Consider the following 20516-nt stretch of genomic DNA (forward strand, 5'->3'; position numbering starts at 1 on the left):
ACAATTGTCCCATGATCATGGGAGAGGGAGGGGGAGTTTGACGAGTGGTAATCGTACTGTGTGATGGTATCAGGCAACGACGCCAGCCTGGAGGGGCTTAGGCTAGGCAGACTTGCAGAAGTGCTGGCAGTTTCTCCGTACCGAAGAGCCGCCCCTACAGAGTTACTAGACCTGCTACCCGTACAAGACCCCCTCCCAGACCTACCAGACCTTCCTCAGGTACCTAAACTTGCCCCTCGTGACCGAACTGATACGAGAAGCAAGCACTGCTTCGGTGCGTCACTCCCAGCGTCGATTCCTGCCTGGCACACCGGTTTGGCTCCAACTTCATCACAAATGTGCACTCGAATCAACCACCCTCTCGACAAGACTCGCCCGGTCTACCCACCTTCGCTCTGTCCATCTCTCGCTTCCTCCTTGCCGACTCCGACGACCATGCGGGCATGAGGCTCTGTCGGGCACATTATCATCGAGACTTCTTTCTATCATCCTCCTACACAGCCCCAAAGTTTTCAACCCAACTTCTCCCTCTCTCGACTTTCTGGTTCTTTTCCCTCTTCCTCCTCGAACCTCACCTCGTTTCCTCGGGCAAAACTGGGCGGCTTACTTTGCCTTTGCCTCACCGGTCACTGGCTTCTTCTTCCCGACTCTCATGGCACCCACACTGCCATAGGCATACCTTAGACTGACTGCACCGAGGCTGAGTGCCTGGAAGTATCAACCGACGACTGAGTTAGCATTCTGACAACTTGCACACCTTCCCCCAACTTATCACGGGCATTGTCTAATCAACTCCGAACGGGATCGGTCGATAGTGAGTCTTCCCGAGCCAGGAACTAATCGCCTCACTTCTTCATGCCCAGAACTCTCGTCGAAGACTTTGCCGGACGATGTGGCTAATCCACTCATAACAGCCCTCTTCTTTCTCTTTCTCTACTCCTCAGGATGGAGGGAAATTCATCCCAGGTCTTTCCAACACGCCCTCGAAGGCTTCGGAACGCCAGATCAAATGTAGCTATACGCACTGCCTCCTTACCCTGACCACACTTTCCCATATCTAACCTGTTCTGCCCCAGGCATCGATAGCTCTATCTCATACCGGCGGCGCTGCTGCGCTCGACACAGCCATCGATGCAAACACAGATTTGACGGGGCTCCAGTCCCCTCTGGACGAGATGGCCTTCGCGAGCAACGAGGCCGCAGGGCTCTCCTTCTCAATTTTAGGATACGGTCTTGTCGACTCTTCTGCCTCCTTCATACCGTTCTCTCCCAGTGAGTACCGCCAAGGCAACGAACAATATCTTGTTCCCAGTCCTCACTTGCTTGCATCGCATTCACGGATCGTGGATCCAACATCGACTGGTCTCTCCGGGGCCGCACATCAACAATCGAATTCCCGTGCACCCGACGCCATCCCGTGGAATCATCTAGCGGCTACTCAGGGCGGAATACGCGACCTCTCTGATGACGTCCAGACCAGGATACAACCAATCCCTAAGCTCGCGATCAATCCCGGACACAGAAGGACCTGCTCGACATTCAGTGGACAAGACTCTGTCGAAGATTCGGCTTATTGGACTGGGCCAAAAACATACCATGAAGCGGAATCGGTGACCAGCTCCAGTGAAGAACAAATGGATCGGCAGAACAAAAACTACATCATGCGTATGTCCACGCCGACTCAAACAGGCATATTTCAATCTTCTCGCTCGTCAAGCACTATCACGCCGGCTTTATATAGCGACCTCCCACGCCAGTCAAATACTTCCGTCCCAAATGCCTCCACACCACTCGACAATAATGCTGAGGACGGCTCAGAATCCTCGACACTATACTGCGACGAATGTAAGTATGCAGGAAAGACGAGGTCAGACATGAAGTAAGTAACTCCCTGGTTCTTTCTGACTTTCTTCTAACAGCTCAGAAAACACAACGCCCGCCATGAGAGGAAATACAAATGCCATTATCATGCATGCTCTCGCCGCAACAAGGGCTTTGCTACAAGCAATGACCTCGATCGCCACTTGAAATCAGTTCACCATGTGAACAACCGGAAGACCAAGTATTACAAATGTTTCGCAAACGGCTGCCCAAGAGCTTCAAAGTTGTGGCCGAGACAGGACAATTTCAAGCAACATCTCGTCAAAATGCACAAAGGCCAAGAAGAGGACGATCTTATGCGCCGGTAGGTGTTTCCCGGCACAACTGCAATGCTAGGTACTGATCTTCAGTTTTAGATCCGAGCAGTGGTATGCCGAGTTTCAGCGTCAACGACAAGCTGGACCACGACAAGAAGTCGAAACACAGTCACAGACAACTACAGATGAAATGGTCGCCGATATGGCTAACATGCCTGTGAGACAGCAGCTCGCTGTCTACAACTACCCCGAGTCAACAGCGTCCTACAATTCAGGACCGCCTCTGGAATTCTCGATGGTCCGAACACAGAGCTTTGACCTACGGAACATTGATCCAAGGCTATCTAGTCCATCAGAGCCTTGTGCTCAGAATTCTGGAAGTCAACGTCGACGAGACTCGACGCCGGTGAACCCAGCGGATCTGCGTCAGCAAATTCTCCCTTCACATGCCTCGAACACCCAGAGTTTTGCACCCCCTAGAATAACGGCAGTAAGGCCACGATCACAGACTGGATTTGATCAACCTCTCCCTACATCCAGAGTGTCAACCGATGCCAATCTCTCCAACAAATATAGCTCTGTTCATGAGCAGCCGTGGACTGGTGTACAGTCCCATCCACCGGCCATGAAGGTGGCTCGCAACGTCAAGTACGCGTGGGAGAACGAGCAGATGAGAATGATCCGAGGACCATATACTGTGGCAAATCCTTTCTTGGATGTAGGTAGGATGACCGAGGTGCCATCACCCCAAGAAGTCCAACCAGCAATGCTGCACGAATTAAGAGGCGAACAAGAAGATATTGTGATGAACGCAGACGGAGGTGCTACCGGCGATGCTGTGACTCCAATCTCGCCTCTGTGTCCACAAGTCAAAGTGACTCCGCCAGAAGGAGAAAGCAAACATGATACAACTCGTCTCACCAAACGTCTTGTGGATGAAATCGCCCACATCTTGGGTGAGCATCGGGCATTGTCCAACAAAGACGGTCCAAGCCTCTTCAGCCTCTCCGAAGAGGAGCTGCTCGCGCGTTTCAGGTCGAGCTTGCGATCATCTGTGAGCAGTGTTGGGAGCTCATCCCTGAGCCTAGTTACTGGAGACAACAAAGATTCAGAAACGTCTGCCGTCAAGAAGTGTCCTGCCACGAACCAGACGTATCACATATGTCAGCAATGTGGCAAGATAAAAATGCGAGCCAGCGAGCTGAAGAAACACATGCAACGTCACGAAAGGCCCTTTGGTTGTACCTATGACCAATGTAACAAAACCTTTGGAAGCAAAAACGACTGGAAACGGCACGAGCAGAGCCAACACGAACAACAGGAATGCTGGCGGTGTCTCAAGTGTCGAAAGGTCATCTATCATGGTCAGAATCACTATGTTGAACATATGAGACAGGTACACTGTATCGATCGGATTGATGGGACTGAGCATAGTCCAGGGAATCGGAGGATTGCCAGAAACCATCAAGGAAGATTCTGGTGCGGGTTCTGCAAGACCATCATTGCCGTCACGCCTGATCTCGTAGGAGTGGATGCAATCACTTATAGGTTCAATCATGTCTCGGATCATTTTGTCAAGGACAAGATGAACATAAAATCTTGGGTCGAACTTGACGCAGGGGGCAAGAACAAGGGCTCCCTCATCGAATCCTCAACCAATTCGACACATGACACCCCACAGGAAGCCGATGAAGACGAAGAGGGAGATAAGGGCGATAAGGGAGAGGGAGAAGACACCATAATGACCTCGTCCTATTCCGAATCCGACAGCCCCGAGTCCTCATATCTGCAGGGTGGATCTTCGCATGAAAAGCAGACGTCGCAGTTGACTTTGGCGGAGCACATGATGCTTTTCAGTGGACCTCCTGTTAACAAGATCGATGCCCAAAGTCGAAGGTCCAATGTCGGGAAATCATCGCCCTCGTTGCCGCAAGGGTACGTAATCAAATGCTGTCAGTGCGGGACCTCTGCAAGCTGGTCATTAGGCGAGGTCTGCATGGACTGTGGTCACAAATTCTGCACAATCCGGTGTAAATCAAAAGTGCCCAAGGTGAAGGATTAGAAAGAGACCATTCTCTGAAGGCAGGTTCTGAGAAGCAGGTTCGACATGATATTGTCAATGATGATGAGTTGGCCGCCTTGTGGCCCGTTTACTGTCCTGGCCTGCCGGCCTTCTGGCGGCCGTCTTCACCACACATCCAAAGAGTTTGCTATTCTCGCCTAGAGGCTTGCTTGCTGTTTTAGCCTGCAGCCGTGCCTGCCGTCCTCTTTACCACACACCTAAAGAGATGGAAAGATTCGGCCTGGACGCCTGCATCCTCTTCACCAAGCACCCAAAGAGGCGCAAGGACCTAGCGCAAAAGCTAGAGATGCCACTCACTATCGGCTTTTTTTCCTTCTTGTTGTTGGTCTCTTTGGTTCTCATTACCAATGACCATACAATCAGCCGCACATCTATTCCGAATGGCAGCTTGACAATCACATCTTTCGGATTTAGTCGTCCCGCTGAAGATACGAGATGCCGGATAATGGAGTATGAGAATACGAAATGCGTGGTTTGCGATGTTCGGCCATGGTTTGTTGGTTCACACTGTGGAGGAACTCATCTTCGACAGTTTTGAGGACTCCTTTTTTTCAATGTTTTTTAAGCTGGAGGGAGACTTTTTTTGCTTGAGCGCGTTTTGGAATACAGCACGGCATGAACAGTTTATGATATGATAACGACCATATATTTCTTGAGCGCACTTTGAGATGACGGCCTTGGATAGTTTTATGACAATGACAATCAGAATTTTCTTAACGACTCACATAGCAAGGACATTTACACACACACACACACACACACACACACACACACACTTTGTTTACCTGCCTAATACATGATTCATTCATTATTGAGCACGGTAGTACCCTGAAGTTAGGTCGGGTACTTTTATTAGTGAACAAGTAAGTGTATGGTGTACGGTGGGCAGAGTATGTTGTTTTTTGTACTTGTACTCTGTAGGTAAGACAGGGATTAGTAACTGATTAGGGGTTGGTCAAGTGTTTTTTTGTGTTTTGTTTTTTGGGATTCCATGTGAAAGAACTCTGTAAATACATATGTACAGTATGTACAGTACGGACTACGAATATCGTTGACACTGACATTGACATTGACATTTGGAAACTTGTCAGTGTCTGTGTCAGTGTACAAAGATCTCCCCATGAATACACGGTTCACCATGTGATCCCATTTCCTGGGAGTTTAGAGTTCGAGTTCATGATGGGAGAAATACCTTGTTGTACAAGTAGTATTGTATTGTAAGGGTCCAGAATAGATAAGAATGTTTGTTTGTTTGTTTGTTGATTATGATTGATTTTCCTCGGGACATACCAACTAGGTACCTAATAGGTATTATTTTGTTGTTGTTTTTTTTGTTGTTTTTTCCCGGTACGGAGTAACAAGTTCTAGAATCTAGAACCTTGTCTCTCATCCTTTATTAATGTACTCTGTACACCCGTACAACTTACATACATGTGACCTTCTGACCTTGTGATGCTTGAAGGGGGGGAATCCAAGTAACGGTTGGCTCGAGGATGGGTTACAGTAGATGAGTCTGTCTGTAATGTATGTACTCTTTAATAAGTGTTGTTGTTGTTGTTGGTTGTTATCGTCATGGTGGGTTTTTTTTCATACTCTTGTAGAACCCATGAGATTCCAATGAAATCGGGGAGAAAAACAAATAACACAAGGCTACCTTTCACTTTATATACGGAGTACCTAGGAAGTATGTAGTAAGAGGAAAAAGAAAGATGTTGACACTACATGGTCCTTACCACTATACCTTTTGGTTCAATAGGGTACCGAGTTAGCGATCAATCGACGCATACGGAGTGCAGTAACGTATTAAAAAGCCATACTCGGTAGGTTTGAGAAGACCAAAACCACAGTTTGTACGGACTACTCTGCAAGTGCAAGAGGAACTCAAGGGCCAAGGCCTGGCTGCGTTTGAAAGGCAAAAAGAAAGAAGGGGGGGGGGGGGAAGGTCAACTTTGTACATACGGAGGACGGTCTCACGCTGAAACAAATTTCCAAACTTCCTCGCGAAATGACTTGGCTTGTGTATAACGGGCAACTGAGGCGAGGCGAGAAGAGAGCCTCGAGGTGTCCGCCGCCGCCGCAAAAAGGATCTCTGCACGAGGGCGAGAACTTGGCTCTCTCTCTCTCTCTCTCCCACACACTCGCGCAACATCACCAGCTAGCTAGCTAGTTAGCTAGTAGCCTCACCTTTTGTTTCACCGATAAAAAGGGTATCTACCACCGAAAGTACTCCCCGTACTCCCGTACCACTACCACGACTACACGAGCTACCAATGTGCAGCCAAGAAAAGACATGATACTGTACAGGGGGCTTGGGTCAAAAGACTAGTGTTTGACAACGTTGCGGACAACGTTACGAGGCACTCTATACTCCGTTGTAACATGGATCCCTTTGAGAGATACTCCGTACCTAAACTGTAACTGCTTCATACGGATAGTCACCTTGTTTGTTTCCTAGCTTAAAAGGAAGAAAAAGAAACAGTGGACGATGACCATGAACGTTCACATTCACTCGTCACTCTTTCAGGGTAGTTAGATATTTCAAGAGCAATCATGACAACTCGGTTGATTCAAATGCCTTTGCTCAGGGTTGTTGACGGACTACTTGCAACCTCGGAATACATTTCTTAGGGTCAAACATTCTTGATTGTCTTCCCAACTCACCAATTTTTGAAAGAGCGAAATACACAATACTCAAATACTCTAGTGGAAGTGTTTTTTCTGATAATTTCTGTTTATCTGACTCTCGTAGTCGTGGAAACTAATACATGAATTCAATGGCAATACGGAACCTTCCTTTTGTCACCGCCCATTCCATGTCTTTTAGCTCTCACGTATTAAACTCTCAAATTAGGACATAAAGGGGCGAAGATAAAGCCTTGCCGTGGACACCTATTCCACAAACCAGCACCCAGGCCGACATATCTTCGAAATTTCGACTCGATCGTGAGGGAGAAAGAGGCCTTCCAACTTAGTGGCAAGAAGTTGGGAATGAGTCGAAACGAGTCAGGTATTTCCTTACTCTTCCTCCTCTTCACCAGTGCCTCTTGAGCCCAAGACCCATTTGGTCTTGCCGTGGACATCTGTTTCATGCTCAATGGCGACACGGCTGATGTGGGAGAGGATGTTCTCCATGGTGGTATCGGCGTGGCTGCGGGATTCACGGCCCAAGTTGTCGATCCACTTGACGCTGAGGAGAAGGAAGTAAACAATGGCAACGACGATGGTGACACCAATTGAATATCCCCAGATGACAACAACGGTGACGATGGAGGTGTCAGAGCTGTAGTGATCCTCCTGGAAACGATCCTTGGGAATGGTGTTGAACTCGTGATAACCGCCGTGGAGCCAACCGAAAACACAGAAGAGTGTGGAGATAACGTCGACAGCAAAGATGGCGCCAACCAACTTCCAAGAGGGCCAAGTTTGTCCACCACGGGTGACAAAGATGAGCCAGTTCTCAACCAGTGAGACTTGAAGGAAAAGCATGAGCTGAACATTACCAAAGTTCTGGACCAGACCGCCAGATGGCAAGAAGAATGTACCACGTATGATCCAGGTAGAAATGGCAAGAAGGAAACCGAGAATGACTGAAATGACCCAAATCTTAGGCAATTGCCATTCGACTGGGCGGGGTTCGTAATGAGCGTTGTCGTAAGCGACTGCGATGGTGGCAAGATCAGCGAACAAGGCCAAGAAGACAATCAAGTCGGTACGGATGGTCTCGTTGATGATGATCATGGAAGTGGTCAAGTACAGTTCCAAGTGCAAGCAAAGGGCGATACGGTATTGCACGTATGCCTTCATACGTTGGAAAATTTGGCGAGCGACCTTGATGGCGTCGACGATGGTGCTAAGACCAGGAGCAAGGAAAACAATATCGGCAGCGGCTTGAGCGGCTTCGGTGGCACCTTCGACAGCGATACCGCAATCGGACTTCTTCAGGGAGGGAGCGTCGTTGACACCGTCACCAGTCATGGCAGTCAAGTGGCCACGTTGTTGCAGCATTTCGACGACCTGGTACTTGTGCTCGGGGAAGACTTCAGCGAAACCATCGGCCTTCTCCACAAGGTCGTATTGGGCAGAACCGGAAACACCACCGGCGATCAGACGCTGTGAGTTGTAGACCTTGGTTCCGAGAGCAAGGAGCTTGCAGGTTTCCTTGGCGATGGCGATGGCGTCACCAGTCAACATCTTGACGCTGAGACCGAGGTTTTGAGCTTCCAAGATGGTGTGAGCAGTATCCTCACGAGGAGGGTCGAACATAGGCAACATGCCGATAACCTTCCATGGCTCGTCGCCACGCTTGGAAGCAACACCAAGAGATCGGAAACCGCGGCGGGCGAAGTCCGCTGCAGTGTCACGGTAGTGCTTAGCAGTGGCCTCGTCGCACTCGGCAATAGACAGGACAGCCTTTGGTGCACCCTTGCAGAATGACCAGCGCTCGCCCTTGAGAGTACAGATGGTGGTGATACGCTTGGACACAGGGTCGAAAGGCATGAACTTCTCGGTCTTCCAGCCTTGCTGAAGGATTTCGCGAGCCTTGGGATATCTCTTCAAAGTGAGGATGGTGATCTTGTCAATGGGGTCAAGAGCCTTCAAGTTGTGGGAGGAAGCAAGAGCTGCACAAGCCATCATCCAGTTGACATCTTCGCCTTCGGCGACATAAGGCTCACGGATGGTCAGCTGGTTGGCAGTCAAAGTACCGGTCTTGTCAGAGCAAAGAACATCGACACCAGCTAGCGACTCGATGGCGGTCAATTTTTGGACGATAGCCTTCTGCTTTGCGAGATAAGCAGCACCGACAGCCAGAGTGGTGGTGGTGACGACGGGCAGACCGACAGGAACACCGATAATGAGGAGAATAAGAGCGTAGCTGAGGAGGTTGATGGAGCTGTCCTCGGGGGTCGCAATCTTGATGTTGTGGAAGAAACCACCGATCCATGCAGCGAGGATGAAGAAGACGACCAAGACCAACAGAGCTGTACCAATAGAGTCCATGACGGCCTTGAAGTGACCAGAATCCGTGGCACCTTGAACCAGGGAAGCAGTCTTACCGACGAAAGAACCACGGGCAGACTCAGTGACGACAGAGTAGGCCTTGCCTCGCTTGCAGCCAGTGGTGTAGTAGCAGATATCGCCCATGTACTTGTCGACGGCCAGAGACTCTCCAGTAATGGCAGACTGATCAGTGGCGACGATAGAGGCACCAATGTGGTGTTCCTCGTCATCGTCAGAATCAGTGTGGTTCTTGGAGTGGTAGCCTTCTGGGTCGTTGACCATTTCCTTGTATTCCTCGAAAAGGGCTGTGTTGTCGTACGGGCAGATCAGACGGCATTCACCGGCAACGACGGCACCTTCCTCAAGGAGGAGCTAGAGACAAGTTAGCTGGAGCATTGCAAACGAGAGCGGGAGAAACATACAATGTCACCGGGTACGAGTTCACGGGCCTTGATCTCAACCTCTTGACCATCACGAACAACCTCAGCTTTCATGGCAATGTCACCCTTCAAACTGGCGACGACATCGGCAGCTTGCTTTTCCTGGTACCAACCGACGATGGCGTTGAGCATCAAAATACCAATAATCACACCCAAATCGATCCAGTCACGGAGACCAGCGGCCAGCAAGACAGCAAGTTCCATCACGTAGAGGATAGGACCTTTGAAATATCCAAGGAACTACGTATCGTTAGTCACTGTAACCGTCTTGAAGTTTTGAGGAAAAATACCTTGAGGAACATGTTCTCCTTCTCAGTCGTCAACTCGTTGAAGCCAGTCTTCTTTCTTCGGTCTTCAACCTCAGCAGAGGTCAAACCTTGCTTGATGTCGGTATTGAGCCATTCTTCGGGAACCTCGTAGAGCTCGCCTGCACTCGAGGCATTCGAGAACCACCTCTTGTAGAATGGCAACTTCTTTGGTTGCGTGGCATCGGCGGCGTCTTCCTTGGAGACCTGCGAAGGTGCCTTGCTGAATCTACGATCACGGTAGGTCGAGATGAATCGGATGAGATTGGCATATTCACCCTCATCCTTATCTGGGTCCCATCCGTCGGCGAAGGAGATTCTTTCGCGCTTGGGGTCGCCGTTCTCGAGATCCTTTTCGTGGTCCGCCATGTTGTACTGGTGAGTGGAGAGGTTAGTACGCGGAAAAGGAAAACAAAGGAAGAAGAAAAGACACGGCAACGAGGTCAGGCGTTAAGACCAAGCTGAACGGGAAAAGAGAGAAGAGAAGCTTGAGCTCGCAGCGCAGGACCCCTCTTTAAAGGTGAAAAGCAGTTCACAACATGCGAGCAAAGCAGAGGGAATGGCAGCTCACCTTTCTCGTCACCTTGACTGGAGAGTTTGCAGGAAAATGGACTCCACCAGCGATCCGTCAAGCCGTGGAGCTGCGATAGCTTCGAGCAAGGTCACCTAGGAGAGACCTGGTTGGCTGCTTAGGCTTTCCTTGAGCTGGAAGTTAGCAGGCCTGCCGCGTGAGCCATTTGATAAGAAAGGACGGAGTGTGACGGACCGGCTTTGACGGTAACAGGGTTTGTTTGTTGTACCGGAAAATACGCACCTGGCAGAAATTTCTGGCGCAAGACAAAAAGAGAGGTCCGTGCAGGCGAACCAGGGTGGGATCCTTAGGCCGGGCTGCGGGTGTGAAAATGACGCCGTCACAGTCGCTGGAGCATAGGATGGAGTTGCTTTTATAGGATTGCAAGGATGGAGGGCCGACGTCGAGGAAAAAGGAAGTGTGAGGGCCTGGTGAGGACCTCTCGAGGCGACCGACGGTACAATTTCACTCCACTGGGCGCTGTGTGAGTGCTTGGCTTAGGCTCCTTCCCTGCAGCCTAGTCGGCGGCCTAGTGAGTCCGAGCTACCACTGTAAATTGAGTCGGTCCAATAAAAGTGGGAGGTAACTGTAAGCGTGCGTCCATTCTTCACAGGCATGCTTTGTTTTGAGCCCCAGTCTGCTGTCCGCACTTCCTCCTAGAGGTCACTGCTGCCCTACACACATTCGACTAGCTGCGTGTCAAATCTGAACTCAGCAATAGCTGTGTGCCTTGTATCGTCATTATTGAGATCTCGCTCGGCTTCTTTCCACCATCAGTCAGAATGACTAACAGACCACCATACCACCTCAACCTTTACTTATCGGGCGCACGAAGCTTAGATGAGCTGCATTCAGCACTCGTCCTAGACCATATGAAGTCTTGCGGAGATCAGAAGTATTTGACTGCTGCGTCTTCCCCGGACAGAGTTGCGCGGCTTCCTGCTCTATCCTGACGATCCATGGTCTCGTTGCAGCCAGGGATACAGAATGGGTCGGCAAGACTTCCGGATCACAGACACACGCATCCACAGCAACCTTCGGACCATATCCTAGAACATGAAAGTATCATATCTTGAAACAGATGCCAAGGCATAATGTGAGGTTGGGCGAGTCGAGGCCCAAGAAAAAGTTGGATACAACATTTGCGAGTTTGGGGGATGTGATATACGGAGAATCTTCGCACACTGCGATGTTTTTTACTTTGGGCTATGATGCCCCCAGTCGTTCAAGCCGCGGCGCCAAAAGCTACCTACAATACAACAGTTCGTCACAGATTCCTTCAAGTGCCTTTCGCTTATAAGCCTTGCTTTTGCTAGCTGGGATCTACCCTGTGTGTGTCCGCTCATGCTATTCTGCCACTTGCCCGTCTACTGAATTGATGACCCTTCTGGCGTGCCTTTGATCGTCACAGCTACGCGGAGAGCTCGGCAACAAAGACAACTTTCACACATGATAGCAGGTTACCTTTCACCATCTGCCATCCAGGGCATGATATCGGCAATGTGGCTATTCTGCCCTTCTCTGTACTCGTCCTCCGTGATCTAGCCAGCACTGGCTGCAATTGTGGCTTATCTACTGGGGCGCGAGTCTGTCTCGAAACATGGCTTCATCGCTTAAGGGCTTTGACCCAACGGCACCTGGTGAGAAAGCTTTTCAAGCCGCACAATGTCCTGGGAAACTGGTCCAGCTAGTATGCCCAAGTCTGGAAATGTGTCCAGTACCCACGGCCCACGCTGACTTCATACGTCGCATCATCTCTGCCAGACCACTTGGAACGCCGCGGCATTGGCGGCAATGAATGGGTGGCCCGGCTGATCTAGCTCAGAAGAAGTCTAGCCAACAATGAATTATTTCTTTCTGTCATTTGAAGAATTTCTCCCCGGTGGACTTGTATTGGAGTTGTATTGGGAGTCGGCCATGACAGTGACCCGAACGACCTTGACCACAACATTTTGACATCGGTCCTAGCTTGGTGTTTTTCTCCGACATGGCCCTCCCCAGTTTGGTGGAATCAACTAACGGCCACGAGTACGACGGCAACTTGTCAACCTACGTCGTACCGCCGCGCACGCCCATTTGTTGAAGAGGCTTCCGCCGGTGTCTTTGTTGCGAAGCTGCAGCTTGCCGTCATCGATCATGCGGCTGCATAGATCTCCGAATACTACCTCCAACAGGCGATTGCTTCTTTCTGGCTGATTCATCTACCTGCACGACCTGATTGAGCTTCACTCGAGCCGCATTGGTACAAGCGTGTCTACTTTGTGATGGACAAACCCAGCACATCCATAATTAAGCGTGATGATTCCCGCGCGGCGCCGGAGAGGTAATCGTTTTTGCGAGATTCAAAACAAAGTCGAGGTCCACAGTTTGATTAAAAGCTTAAGGCTCTGAAATTTCCACTAGTGGAAGACAGGCGAGGAACAAGCGCTGGCTGCAGAGTGGTTTTTATAAGTGGTTCCTCTCACAGACCCTTCTTTGAGCCACTAGCCTGGCCAATCCACTGGAACCAAATGTGAAAATGTAAACAACCGTACTGATTACAGAAATTGGCCACGCCATATTCGTGAGTTGAAACGCTGAATCAATTTGAATCAGCCTGATGGTCTCGCTCAGCAGCCTTGCGCGCAGATCTGAACCGTAGATCCTGGCGACGAAGATCCATCTTCTATTGTTTGTTGTGCTGTAACTTTCCAGGAACGGCAGTGGACATTATATGATCATTCGTGTCGCCCCTAGCTGTTTGCTGGTGGAATCTTCTACTGGCCTTCCTGGACGTGCTTTTGGGACCGAGTGCCGATGTGCCCATGGAACTCGGCGCACATCAGCGTGAGGAATTTGGTAGCTACATGGATTGTCCTCTCAACCAGAGCGAAAACCGCTCCTTTTTTTGAGGGATTTTCTCGGGGTCAAAAAGGCAACATGGTAAGAGGCAATATACCTCCTACCTCTGCCATCGAATGATAACTCCTATTGTTGTAGGAGTAGCACATATTGTACATAGTCCGCCCAGGAAAAATTTAGGTGGAGTTTGTTTCAGTATTGTTTATGGCTCCTGTCTTCGGCACTTTTCCGAACAATAGCTTCAACTGGTTGCCGTAGCATTCCGGAAGCGTCTGCATCTCGACCCCATAGACGCAGCGGTGTACGGAGTATGTACGAGTTACGGAGCACCTTGAGGGATTTTCTGCATGCGAATGTGGGTAGGAACAGTCTTTGGAGAAGCCTGTGATTGTTACGCAAAAACAAATACAACAGAAGTGCTGCGATATGAGCCCGCCGGAGTATGTATTTACTGGCCTTTACTCGCTTCAGGCACGCAGAGCAATTTTGCAGCAAAATAGCAAATTCCTCCTTTCCGTCCTGTCCGGACTGCGTCCTTCTCGCCGCGCGACTTCAAATTCGGCCCTCGTTCAGAAGCGGAGGCCGAGCAGACAGGATACTCTATCGTTGTCATTTTCAGCGAAACTCCTTTTCCAATAATGCCACTATTATTGTTGCGCGGTCTAGATTTAAGACTTGACGTCGTCGCACGCTCTGACCAGCTGGACATTTTTGCGCTTAGGGACAGACATGTTCAACAATCCACATCCTACAAAGAATAACATTACCACTTTCCATCGAGTTTCACGAATACATTTTTAGCACTGGCTGTGATTTTCAGGTTGCACACGCAGGATGCGGGAACATTCTCTGGGCGCTCACCCCGGGCTGTCGTTCGTTTATCGGGGTTGCCCGCGCACAACGGGTTTGCACTCTACAGGTCTCTCTCACCGGTCGGTACATGATACAACCTTCCTGCCAACGAACTGAACAACAAGAAGCTCAGAACCATGTAAAATCATCTGATGGGTTCGACGTCGGTGAAATTTTGACAACAAGACTTGTCACACAAGACCGCCCAGACTTTCGGCGTTCTGTGCTCGCAGTGTGTGCTACAACAACCTCCTCCTACTGGTGGCGAGTTGCCATGAAGTGCATTTCGCACTTTCAATAGTTCATTCACATCATTGAGTCCGTCAGACGAGCTGCAGGTGCACGCACGTCATACTGTCGGCTATTTTCTTCGTGTCTGCTCAAAGTACGAGATACCCTGGGGGCTTTACGAGCAGATTACTATCCACGGGCACACTTTCGCATGCTTTGGCGAAGCTAGATCGCAAATCTCTAGCCCTACCGCTCCATTGCCATCATACACGGCAATATCGTTGCGTTACTGACAGATTCAAAGTCAAGGAGGCGGGCAAGGATAACCGACTGATCGTCTCGATGATAGACGTTGGATCGGCAACCCCCGCACTCAGGGTCTGGTTTGAAGCAACATTGCAGGCCATCATGACAGCGACCAGCGATGGTGCAAACATCAAGGTCGAATCGGTTCTGAACCCCAAGATCTGTGTTTGCCAATACTGGTTACGTGATATTTCCATGAAGGCCAGTTAGCCTACAGTTGGGCTTGTTAAGATCATTAAATTCTGTGGTGGGCGAGCTAGCTAATCACAAACTGCTCGATACGATACGCAGTGCGGAGAAACACTCGCTCAAAAGTGTGCTTTAGGCTCTGAAGCTCTCGCTTGCTTCGAGAGTACGAGTACTTGCTTGCACATACAGTACATTTGTTACTAGAATTGGCGACTGACCTTTGCTAACTTAGAAGGGGTTTGACAGGAACAAGAAGGGTCATGTGACAAGAACAACATGTTTTTGTTGTCTGCCCTTGTAACTTCACCTCATCCACGATAGAATTTAGACAGTTCTGGGAAGACCACCTGCATTCCATGAGCGATTCACATCGCCTGGTGAGATAATAATGTGTTTGGTGTGATGGTTGTTTTTGTTGCATCAATGCATCCCCAACTTTACAAACTGTGAAAACATATTTGGTGTCTGCCAGCAAAAAATGCCCTAGATGATCAGATATTATGTATGGACTCACTTGAGGCCACGATGTCAGGCAAGGAATGCTACAGTATTTCAAAATGCAACGGAAGATTTGGAGGCTTTGGTGCGAGACGCAGCGGCGGCGTTGTTCACTTGCGCCGATGAACTGATTGAATGGACAATCTCATTCTCTCATTTGGTTTTCTGTGAGAATCCATCAAGCATAGAGCTGGGCAGATATACCGCTGGATGCTGAGATGCTGAGAACAGACAGAGAGTCACTTCCTCATGCCAGATTGCGTTGACATCAAAGGCTCTTTCCCAATGTCTTCTTGACTCCTCGCACCTACCTCGTTTCTACATGCAGGTTAGACAGGCTCATAAAAGGGAACTCTTCTTCTCTTCTTCTCTTCTCTGCTGTACCATCCTCTTCATCACTCACAGTCCTTCTCTCTCTTTTCTTCATTGAGCGGCACCAAAGTTTCTCTTACAGCGTCCAGGATTTGCATTCTCTTGACTCTGAACAAAGTCCAATCTCCTCAAAACGCTGTTATCTTCCCTTTCCTTTGTTGACCATCTTTGAAGCCCAACGACTTCAATCACCTTCATCATGTGGCTCTTCAACGTCCTTCTCCTCGTTATGGTCAATTTCGGGGCCATGGCTGAGATACCCATGTGTGGTTCACAATCAACGTCTTCTCAGACTTCTCGTGGCTGTACAATGACCTTTACTCCTTACATGGCTCCTCAAATTGGCCCTACTAGCACAGTTTATGGTGCCATCATGACCACATATTTCTATGTATGTCCTATCCTACCTTAGATAGTGTCAGCTACTGATGCACGGCAGGTTGTCGACTGCCGCTATTGCACCGTCACCAACCATGAACAGAATCCTACTCCTCAGGTAAGATCGTATCTCATCATCCCTCTTGACCGCTACTAACGCCCTTAGGGTCCTTTCACAGCAAAAACCACAAGCTCCATGCTCACTGTTACCCGGGTTGAGTGTATGCCAGAGACAACTGCAATCACCAGAAGAAACTACCGTGGCTATGAAGAGGTGGAACAAGCTCATGCTCAGACTGTCTCCCACAAGAAACTTTCTGGCAATGGCTTCACACACAAACTACGCCGCTCAAGCTCTTCTGTCACTGGTGCATTGCTTGATCTTGCAACAACAATCAGCAACACTTCTCCAGACATCCAACTTCTTACTGGCCCTTCTCAGGAGTCATTGACTGAGATTCTGTCGGCTTTGTTTGCCCTCAACGTCGCTGACTCCGGCATGAACCTCACCTCAGCCTGCCAGCAAGTCACAACTACAGAAGTCAGCTACCGCTTGTTGGAGTCTGACTTCAACCCTGATCAGGTCAAAGGACTCATCTGCTGGATCAGTGAAAATGGATACTCTTTCAACAGCACCCGGGCTGCTGTCATTTCCACTTTACAAGCTGCCATATACGGTCTAGAGGTCAATTCTGACTTCACCGATAACAGAACAGAAATTTGTGACAACCTCGACCTCTTCCACTCCATAGGTGGCTTCTTGGGCATTAACACTCAACAATACCAGGATATCGTCTGCCCTGGTATCCCCATCGAACCCACAACACCTACCCCCTACCAAGGATCGCAGTCCGTCCCTACTGCAGGTCCGTCTGCTTCCGCTGGCGGTCCTTGGGCCTCTGCGAATAGCTCTTCGGCTGAAAGCAATGCTACCATGCCGGAATCAGCTTCAGGGAATTCCAGTGGCACTGCATTTGCAACTGGTGGCCCTGTGGCCTCCACAGGCGGTCCATGGATCTCGGGGAACAGCTCTTTCACCGTCCACAACGTCACTACCTGGGGACCACCCATCTCTTATACTGGTAGTATTATGAGCTGGCCCGCCAATTGGACCGAGCCGACTGGCACGATGGGCTCTGGTGTCGCCTCCAGCACCGGCATGGCTTGGAGTGGAATGGGCATGAGAGCCCGCACACCACCGAGCCCTACTGCGAAGCCATTCTACCCTGCCGTGCCTAGTCCAACACGTCACTCAGTCTTCAAGAGATATTAGAATCTATTGAAGTCATCAGCACAAGCATCACCGGTGTCTGGGCTCGTGCTGGCACACTGCCCAGTTTGCTGAGACTTTTGATGGCTGCCATGAAACTGCATTTTTCATCGAGAGAGAGAAGGACCCTTACACAACTTAATTTGTATGATGAAGCTTCATGGAACTGGGCTGTGCATATTCTAGAATTGAGTATGATAGAGATAGATTAATCGAGAGTACCAGATCCAATTGATTTCTCACTATGCTGATGGCTTGTACCACTTTTGCAATATCTTTTCCAGATTTGCCCTTGTATTTTTTTGGTTCCTAGATAGGTTTCAGGACATTAGAGACTGGTCAGCGGTGGCGTGTCCACTGTCATGTTATGACGATGGTATTGAATTGGGTGTAATAAACGGTGTCAAGGCTACGAGGCCCAGGAAATTCGGCGACTTGGGTGTTTTGTGACCAGTTCTCGAATTTTGCAAAGGTATCCATGCCCATGTATGTACGAAAAACCCGGTTTGTTGTCGGCCAGGGTCTCCAGAAGGCAACAAGGAGGGGTTAAAAGGGCGGGTGGACAAACAAATTGCCATCCATGTCTGATATTTTCCCAGATTGGGCAAGAGAACAAGGGAGCCAGAAAGAGTAAATAGTTGATTGAAATCAAAAAAAGCAGACGATGTGTGTGACATGGCTTCTTTGTTCTTCTTTGTTGTTAGGGGATATCATCCCCCCTGATACTATAAACATATTTCTCATAACGACATGACTGGGTGACGTGTAGTTTTTTGAAAAAAGACAAGTCTTCCCCCAGCCTCCCCCCCCCCAAAAAGACGTACAACCTATCCAATCTCAAGATCCAGTGACTCCCGTCCATGATTCTTGAAAGCGTCCGTCCTGAACAAAGTGACAGTGCCACAGTGTGAGTTCAGAGTTGGCCAGAAAAAAGATTCTGAATCGGAGATAGAGCAAAAAAAGTCGAAGAAGAATGACAAAAGGATGGTCTTTCGGAACATGAACGAATCGCAAAAATGAGAGGCCCCCACTCCAAAACTCCGACGCTAGAAAATGCTCATGTTTGATGTTGGCGCAAGCTGAAACGCTGCAGATTGTGGAAAAAGTCGATGGCTCTGAACGAAGACGACAACAAGGCAGTTCAGCTCGCGGAATGGACAGGGACTTCGATACACCAGCAGCCACTGAGTGGGCGGTGATGGTTCCTGTCGGTTTCTCAAAGGCCGAGGGAGCGAGGAGAGAGGAATGGTTCTACAGAGGTAGGACGATGCTCCTCCTCGGCTGTCTCTCAATGATACTGTCCGTGGGATGCAACGAGCTCATGGAGTTTCCAGGACCAAGACCGTCCTTGTTCTGGAAAACCTTGTTCAAGTTCATGGCCGACTTGGTGTAGAGGAAGTCGATGGCCTTCTGGTCTCGGAACGGATTGGGCGACTTGTCCCAGGCGTGCGGCACGCGAGGGATGAGCTTGCTGTCGATGCTCTTGCCGAGCTTTTCGAGACGTTCGGCAAAAACCTGCCCTTCTCGCAAGAGCATGTCCCACTCGCACAGCCACATTTGGATGTCTTGCGGTAGACCCTCGTGGATCATGTGGTCGTGCGCGAGGCCCGGCGAGGCGTAGGGACTGCAGTGATCGCCGGCCATGTCCGGTGGGGGTAGGTACGAGAAGTCGAAGAGGTCGGTGAAGGTCTTGGGCAGACATTTTTTGGGGTTCCGAGATTCGCGGATCTTGCGCGACCGGGACATGGTCCAGTCGAGAAGAGGGTACCAGGCCACTATGCTGCGGATCTGGAGGGGGGTGGTGGTGCGTTGTTGGACGAGATTCGAGGTCGATTGCACGGGCGTGACGAAGTTGTGGGTTTCGTGATAGTGCAGGTCATGGTCATTGGCTTCGGTGTCACTCTCATCGTGCAGCGTACTGCCTATCGTACTCACTGTTTGCGCTGTCGTCGGCCGAGAATATCGGCCATCCGTCGTGGCACTGAGATTGCGATGATAGTTCAGTCTGAACGGAGCTGAGAAGGCTAGGTTTGCCCCTGCGGAGAAACCTGACAGGGCGAGGTTGGTCTGGTCGATATGGAGCTCCGCTGCGTGCTCCGAGACGTACAGAATGGATTCGACGCAGTCGTCCACGGGGACGGGGAAAGGGTGTTCGGGTGCGAGGCGGTAGTTGACGCTGACGAAGATCGCATTCGTGTATTCCATAACGACTCTTGCCCAATAGCGATCGTCTCGCGCGTCACCCAAGCAGAACCCGCCGCCGTGGAAGTTGATGACGGCGGGGAACCGGAAGTCTGGCTCACGATTGAGTATCTCTTGGTATCGTGGTGGAAGGTAGAAATATAGTTCAATGGGGATACTGTCGGTCGGTATCTTGTGCTTGAAGGACGGTCTCGGTGCTCGGGGAGGAGCGAAATCGTGGAAATGCATCGCTAGTGTCATAAGAGACCGCCAAAACCGAGCTCTTAATTTGAGGCCCTTTCGTGATGGGATTTCTTTGCTGGACAGATGATGCGACATAGACCGAGGTCTTCTGTTGAAAGGCACGGGTGCAAATGTCTCTGCCAGCATGTTCTCAGGAGGATCAATGGTAGAGGCGTTCTGGAAATCTGCGATGTTGTGGAAGGTGACTCCGCGAGTCTTGGGAACTTGGAGGTACTGTGGGCTCTTTGACCGTGCAAAGTCTTTGGCTTCAGTCATATCGTAGGATTCATCTGTAGAGGAGCACTCCTCAAGTCTCGGTGGTGAGGGAGTGGGAGGCATCGTGATAAGAAGTGTGCATCCTCCGGCTATATCATGCGCGAATGCGACGGTGAGGGGCGAGATTCAGCCGAGTCGTGGCATCAAACCACTCCTTAGTTCGCAAGGTATTTGGATTGCGAGCGGGAAAGAAGCGGACGCAAGCACATTCCAGCGCGGGATATGGTTACAATAAAGCGAATTTCGCTGCGACAAGGGAAGAGGGTGGTAGGAGGATTTCCCCGATATGGCTGTCATGCCAGCCATTGAATGAAACGTACGCAGTGTGTCTCGTGTCTATCTAT

General features: G+C 50.0%; 4 protein-coding genes across 9 annotated transcripts; 2 read left to right on the forward strand and 2 right to left on the reverse strand.

Annotated features, from left to right (window-relative positions):
* The first annotated feature begins 253 nt into the window (after positions 1–253).
* On the forward strand, positions 254–4940 carry PV06_00700. 2 transcript variants are annotated; one of them, XM_016401237.1, is made up of 5 exons: positions 254–814; positions 915–1011; positions 1077–1879; positions 1925–2185; positions 2238–4940. In XM_016401237.1, exons 2-5 carry the CDS (start codon positions 946–948, stop codon positions 4198–4200), a joined length of 3093 nt encoding a protein of 1030 aa, XP_016268290.1. In that variant the 5' UTR covers positions 254–814; positions 915–945; the 3' UTR covers positions 4201–4940. The 2 variants fall into 2 exon arrangements, with proteins under 2 accessions (XP_016268290.1, XP_016268289.1); XM_016401236.1 differs by having other exon boundaries at positions 254–1011.
* A 1803-nt stretch (positions 4941–6743) lies between these two features.
* PV06_00701 (plasma-membrane proton-efflux P-type ATPase) lies at positions 6744–10993 on the reverse strand (the record flags this gene model as incomplete). Of its 4 annotated transcripts, none has more annotated exons than XM_016401241.1 (5): positions 10779–10993; positions 10536–10663; positions 9950–10339; positions 9642–9899; positions 7237–9591 (listed from the first exon to the last, which is right to left on the reverse strand). In XM_016401241.1, exons 3-5 carry the CDS (start codon positions 10331–10333, stop codon positions 7237–7239), a joined length of 2997 nt encoding a protein of 998 aa, XP_016268294.1. In that variant the 5' UTR covers positions 10334–10339; positions 10536–10663; positions 10779–10993. The 4 variants fall into 4 exon arrangements, with proteins under 4 accessions (XP_016268291.1, XP_016268294.1, XP_016268293.1 ...); XM_016401240.1 differs by having other exon boundaries at positions 10731–10993; XM_016401239.1 differs by having other exon boundaries at positions 10536–10993.
* Positions 10994–13822: 2829 nt separating this feature from the next.
* On the forward strand, positions 13823–17697 carry PV06_00702. Of its 2 annotated transcripts, XM_016401242.1 has the most exons (3): positions 13823–16215; positions 16264–16320; positions 16369–17697. In XM_016401242.1, exons 1-3 carry the CDS (start codon positions 16024–16026, stop codon positions 17473–17475), a joined length of 1356 nt encoding a protein of 451 aa, XP_016268295.1. In that variant the 5' UTR covers positions 13823–16023; the 3' UTR covers positions 17476–17697. The 2 variants fall into 2 exon arrangements, with proteins under 2 accessions (XP_016268295.1, XP_016268296.1); XM_016401243.1 differs by having other exon boundaries at positions 13823–16320.
* Positions 17417–20488, reverse strand: PV06_00703 (uncharacterized protein). The gene has a single exon (XM_016401244.1). The coding sequence runs from the start codon at positions 20233–20235 to the stop codon at positions 18724–18726; it is 1512 nt and encodes a 503-aa protein (XP_016268297.1). The 5' UTR covers positions 20236–20488; the 3' UTR covers positions 17417–18723.
* Between the last annotated feature and the right edge of the window lie 28 nt (positions 20489–20516).

The sequence above is a fragment of the Exophiala oligosperma genome, assembly GCF_000835515.1.
Source record: "Exophiala oligosperma strain CBS 72588 unplaced genomic scaffold supercont1.1, whole genome shotgun sequence".
NCBI classification, from domain to species: domain Eukaryota; kingdom Fungi; phylum Ascomycota; class Eurotiomycetes; order Chaetothyriales; family Herpotrichiellaceae; genus Exophiala; species Exophiala oligosperma.

Coding starts and splice junctions, on each gene's coding strand:
- PV06_00700 (XM_016401236.1), top strand. CDS start 946: ATGGAGGGAAATTCATCCCAGGTCTTTCCAACACGCCCTCGAAGGCTT. Junction 1,012..1,076: donor TTCGGAACGCCAGATCAAAT/GTAGCTATACGC, acceptor GTTCTGCCCCAG/GCATCGATAGCTCTATCTCA. Junction 2,186..2,237: donor GAGGACGATCTTATGCGCCG/GTAGGTGTTTCC, acceptor CTTCAGTTTTAG/ATCCGAGCAGTGGTATGCCG.
- PV06_00702 (XM_016401242.1), top strand. CDS start 16,024: ATGTGGCTCTTCAACGTCCTTCTCCTCGTTATGGTCAATTTCGGGGCC. Junction 16,216..16,263: donor TCATGACCACATATTTCTAT/GTATGTCCTATC, acceptor GATGCACGGCAG/GTTGTCGACTGCCGCTATTG. Junction 16,321..16,368: donor AACAGAATCCTACTCCTCAG/GTAAGATCGTAT, acceptor TAACGCCCTTAG/GGTCCTTTCACAGCAAAAAC.
- PV06_00703 (XM_016401244.1), bottom strand. CDS start 20,235: ATGCCTCCCACTCCCTCACCACCGAGACTTGAGGAGTGCTCCTCTACA.